The sequence below is a fragment of the Austrofundulus limnaeus genome, unplaced genomic scaffold, assembly GCF_001266775.1.
Source record: "Austrofundulus limnaeus strain Quisiro unplaced genomic scaffold, Austrofundulus_limnaeus-1.0 Scaffold1, whole genome shotgun sequence".
Lineage (NCBI taxonomy): Eukaryota > Metazoa > Chordata > Actinopteri > Cyprinodontiformes > Rivulidae > Austrofundulus > Austrofundulus limnaeus.
Window position 1 is genome coordinate 80,750 of NW_013952403.1, and position 5,734 is coordinate 86,483.

General features: G+C 39.4%; 1 protein-coding gene across 1 annotated transcript; it reads right to left on the reverse strand.

Annotated features, from left to right (window-relative positions):
- Positions 1-478: 478 nt before the first annotated feature.
- LOC106514434 (GRAM domain-containing protein 1A) lies at positions 479-1,464 on the reverse strand (the record flags this gene model as incomplete). Its single annotated transcript, XM_014003699.1, is given in 3 exon segments — positions 479-1,048; positions 1,128-1,278; positions 1,357-1,464. Coding segments are annotated over 3 exon segments (361 nt in total), but the record flags the coding sequence as incomplete, so codon positions are not given.
- Positions 1,465-5,734: the final 4,270 nt, after the last annotated feature.

Below are 5,734 nucleotides of genomic sequence, written 5' to 3' on the forward strand. Positions count from 1 at the left end.
ATTTCATGTCATTAGCACCTCTAGTAATATATTTACTGAGAAAAATGGTGACTTGTTCAATACTTATTTTACCCGCTGTATATTTTTAAGTGAGGAACAAAGTACATTATATGCTGAAAGAAATATAAACAGGTGAAAGGGCAATGAAGTTTAAGTAAGTTAAAAAAAATTAAATATCAAATGTCGCAAAGATAAAGATGTCGACCAGCTGGATGAATAACTGACGAGATGGATGAAAAACCAGTGATCCTTATCAGAAAAAAATATTACATTCACATTAGGAATCTCATGCAAAAATTACTGTACATAATCTCCAAAATTATTTTTTTTACCACCAAATATTAATTCTAACCTTTCACCTAATGTGAAATTCATGTTTTGGCTGTAAGTTTGAAATGCTGTTTCACTGCTTCGCTTCAGCTGCTTCAACACAGTTCACACACATTCGCACAAAATATGTCTATGCATTGAGAGCACACACACACACACACACACACACACACACACTTAAACATTCATGAACAGAACCAGAACCGTTCTCATTATTGCTGAAACCGGGTTTTTTCATCTCTTGGTCAAACAGCCAATCAGAGCGCAGCGTCACGACACCTCAGAGACGAGACTTCAGAGGTAATAATAAATACTGCTGTGGTCCTGGTCCTGGTCCGGTCCCGTCCCGTCCCGGGTCGAGGAGGAGTAGGGGGGCGGGGTCTGTGGTGGGTTGAAATGATTGGCGGGCGGTGCGACCGGGCCCACCTGTGACCCGGTTCTGTGCATTGTGTTCAGGTGGGATGCAGGATTATTGCTGTGGTTCTGGAGCTCCGGTCCGGTCGAAGCTGGAGGTCTTCAAGTCAGTCAGGACAGGAGGATTGTGGGTAGTGTAGTCCACCTGCAGAAACTACAGACGGGTTCAGGTCCAGAATTGGCCCGGGTGGTTCTGAACCCCTCAGGCTTCAGTCAGGGACTCTGTGGGGGTCTCATCTGAGGGGTCCTGCTGGACCTCCGGGACCACGATGTTCCGGTGGAGCTTCTCCAACGACTGCTTCATCTGAGGGGACAAACAGGACACCGGGTCGCTTCGGTTCTGAAGACCCAAACACATCTCTGGTTCTGACAGGTGGACTCACCTGGTCCAGGACTGAGACAGGTGCACTCACCTGGTCCAGGAGTGTGACGGAGGACTGCAGGATCTGCTGCCACTTGCTGAGCTGGGCCTGATGGAACCGCCTCTGCAGGTGCAGAACCTGAGCCCACTCCCCCGCCGTCTGAGGCAACGGACTGCAGGATAGACGGGTCAGAACCAGAACCCTCTAACAGACCACAGATGCTTAGCCCCGCCCCCTGAGGTGAGCTCACCTGTCAGTCACAGAGTAGGAGTGCCATCTCTCCAGGGTGTGAGCGGCCCGCTCCAGAGAGTACAGCTTGTAGAACAGCAGCATGTTGAGGGCCACCAGAACCACCAGGCTGCAGGTCCAAACACACAGAACAGGGTCAGAACCACCAGAGTGACAGGTCCAAACACACAGAACAGGGTCAGAACCACCAGAGTGNCACACACACACACACACACACACACACACACACACACACACACACACACACACACTTAAACATTATGCACAAACTGTTCAGACTGAGCAGCTGGAGAGCTCAATATACGTTTGTGCTGCAGATGTTCTCAATTTCTCTCTGTCACTCAGGCACACACACGCAGATTTTCACACAAACACATGGAGGCGCATATCACGTGGCTTGCATAAATGATGATAAAACTCAGGTACAGATAAAAGATTGGGGTGTTATCTTATACGTCTCTGGGCTGTTCCTGAGGCAGATTTTGGTCTCCCTGTCCCACCCAATAACATTAATAATTGACAAATCAGGTAAAAAAAATATTGGTTTTCAGTCACTGCCATTATTGGTTTTTGTCCWGTTGTGTTTTGAGCTGATAATGCTGAACTAAAAATGCACATGACACTAACGTTTTTTTTTTCTTGTCTTATCAGAAATACATACTCAATTATAACAGTTTTTTCTTTTTTTCACATAACCCAGAGCTACAAGAAAAAGATAAGGTAACTTGTGTAAAATATGCAGAACGTGATTCAGAATATAAAACAAACTTCCAGACAAGAAGATAGGTTTTATCTGCCTGGTGTGTCAATGGATAAACAAAGCCAWTTTTTAAAGAGCTCTGAAATAAACCCTCCTTCACAATCGGTGAAAAATAACAAACCAAAGAAAACAAACCAATAAAGCAAAAATGCCTTTTTTTTGTTTTGTTTTTTGTTTTGGAAAACCAACTTCTATTCCTATAACTGTGGACATTAAGTTAGTGGAAATAAACAGATACCTAAGCTGGACAGGAGGAACTTTTCTGTTGGGAGAGGGAGGAAAGGACGGGTTTCACTGGGAATCAACAAGGAATCCCTTGCAACAGATGTCTGATTGCAATAAAAATACGTGTGGCTCAACAGCATATTTTCACATCTCATATCACTTTGCTGTCTGTCCTCTATATGTGCTGTGAACGCTGATCACAAAATACTCCTCTCAAATTACAGAACAACGTCCTAAAATAAAAATAAAAAATATTACAAAGCATTAAGGACCTCAGAGTTATCAGGGTGTAAAATCAGTCAAACAGGAAAACCTCTTCACGTGCTTGGGAACCTAAAGTGTCCGATTGCACCACATAAGGTATTTTGTTTTTGCTGGTTTCTTTTCTTTTCTTTTTTTTTCTTCTTTTTTTTACTTTTGCTGTGTGTACAATTTGTATCCAACATGTAATTTTTTGGGATGCTTTCTGCTTTGTTTCTTGTATAATGGCATCTTCACAGCATCAAATACAAGTCTAGCATATTTACTGCAGCATTTTGGATAGTTTTCTGCATTTTTATGTGAATGTAGGCATTTCTAAAAACAGTGTTGTGTTTGTGAATGAAAGCAATATTCGTAATTAAAAAAACAACAACAATTCATTGTAGAAAAATGACAATGGTGGTATTTGATTTGTTTGCGTTTACAGTTATGGCTATAGACGCAAGATAACAAATAAGTTCAAATATTAGTACTCAAACAGCTTGTAATGTAAAAGTGATAGAAGTGATTTAAAGGAGACATATCATGCTTTCAAAATCTTCTTTTTCGAACACTTTACATTCAAACCATTCAGTTGGGGACATATAAATTGGAATTGCAAGGCTTTGGTCTCAGTTCCTCCTTATTGTAACTCCACAAAMCCCTCGTTTACCCCTTTTCTGAGTCTCAGGTCAATTAGTTTTGAGGCTGTCTCTTTAAATCTACACCTCACACCTCATCCCTCATCCCCTAAAGCTYCCAGACTAGTTCATTCTAGTTAGCTGTGTAGGAACCTTTTATTTACAAATTAATTAAAATATTTTGACAATAGAAGACTTGTCCATCCAGCATTACATGTTGGAGCCAGAGTCTGACACAGAACCAGAAGGGATGGAAGACAACAAAATAGTAGTTGGGAAGTTCAGACCTTATTTGGCAAATACATCGCAAATACTTTGATTCAGAAAACATAATAAAAAAACTGAACAGGTTGAACGATATGACCCAAATAGTAAGTAAAGATATCAATGCACCATAAGGAGAGACTAAATTCWAATTTTCTGCACTCTTACAGACTCTGAGTACACAACAAAATGAATTTAATGGGTAAAAAAAGTGAATTTTGCATGATATGTCCCCTTTGAAACAGAAATATAAATGCAGCCTATTCAATATTAGACAAATGACAACAATCTGCAACTGAACTAACGTGTCAGTTCAGTAAATTCCATGTTTTAGCAGAGATGTATTTCAAAAGCAAACAAAATATTCGGCTTGTTGAAACAAAAAGCTAACGAGTCGCTGCTGAATCACATTTAAATTCATAGATGGTGCTTCTATTCTCTTCATGCATTTTACTGGATGCTTGAGCCTGAACAGAGCATCACAATGAGAGATCAACACCAGCACATAGATCTATTTTATTTCTATTTTACTAGCATAAATACTTTACTGCTGTCCGGAACTACAATTTAATTCCTCCACGCAAGCTCACCTGTCTTTTTTTCCCCGTCTGCATCTCTTTCAGTCTCAGGCAGACTTGACCAGTTTGGGTAAAATGTAATCAACCACGGCGCAGGCACAACTAATGGAATGCTTACATCACAAGATGCCACACAGCTTGACATACCTTCACATTTTCTAAAGAAGAGACGAGCACAGAATTCTGAACAAGTAATTCTGATGTATAGCAGATAGACAGAGAACAGAACAAACAGAATAGGAAGCACAGATAGGCAGATGTACACAGATAGGAAAAGATAAAGGAAAATCGATCAACTTGTCCTCATTTTCCTCCAGATAGGACAGAAAAAGTTGGTCCTTTTCGCTTTGTGTCCTGGCATTGTGGCTACACTCTGCAGAGTGGATGAATAAATCTCTGGGAATTGAGGAAATACTTGATATTCTTTGTGTCTTTGTGAAGCTCAGCCATTGTGGAACTACACGCCAATTCAAATACTTTGTTCCCTCTGCTAAAGAAATGGAAATGGGTTCTGACCATTTTAACACTTCTTCAACATTAGACTAGTTTTATAAATGAAACAAATGATAGATCCACTTTTTGTGCTATGTAAGATGCTCACATCTAAAAAAACTAAGAAATATGAGTTTGTGTAAAAAATGTCTGAATTTTTGCTTTATGCATTGTTAATTAACAGCTTATATTGCTCCAGTTGTGCAGACACAATCAGCAGGCAAACTTTTTAAACACAATAAGTTTCTTAAGCATACAAAAAATTAAATATGACATTATTTGTGACCATGGTGACTTAAACACATTGCTTCTCACCTGACACTAAGCTCATCACACTTTGTGTATGTGAGAAAGAAGTACATTTACACTTGTTTGTTTTTAATGATWTGTAAAGGCTAATATTGGACTGTGCAGTCTAAAACATGACATTAACCTGTCCTCTGAAAAAACTAATGATTTAGAAAGATGGGGGATATATTATAAGGAGGGGAGGGGCATAAATGTGAGCTGTGTGTTCTAAGTAAAGTCTAATTTCCATGATTAAACTCTGATTTGTTTGAATATTTTATAGGAGACAATAAAGATTATAGGAGATAAAAGACTGCCAAGGTAGTTATGAGTGTCACTGTTTGGGTAAGTGTGTGTGTGTGTGTGTGTGTGTGTGTGTGTGTGTGTGTGTGTGTGTGTGTTGTAGATGAGGCCAAGTATCTGCTGTGAGTTCAAAACAAACCTTTGGGAGACAATGCACGTGTTCTGGAGTACGCACAAAGAGACTGAGACATAAAAGCCAACGACCATCCATAAATCTGTATCACATAATGGAAATAAAAACCTATTGAGAAAACAAACCATTATCTTCAAGTGGGAATGAATAACTTGCAGGCTAATGTGACCCTGCTTTTTTTCCCCTGGGACTTTTAAATTGGTATCTTGATATAAATGTTACTGAAAAATTAAACAAAAGTTTTATTCTGGTAACAACTTTGGATTCATTCACTGATTTGACAATAGGGTATAGCCTTATTCAACCATTACATTACTGCACTTTTAAATGTAGTATTTTTATACTCTGAGACCTACATTTAGACAAACCTGATGAAAGAGTGCTGCTTAGCTTCAAGGACTTTTCTTTTTCCTTCATTTAAGCCTTTATCAAAAATATAATGTTATGGCAATATT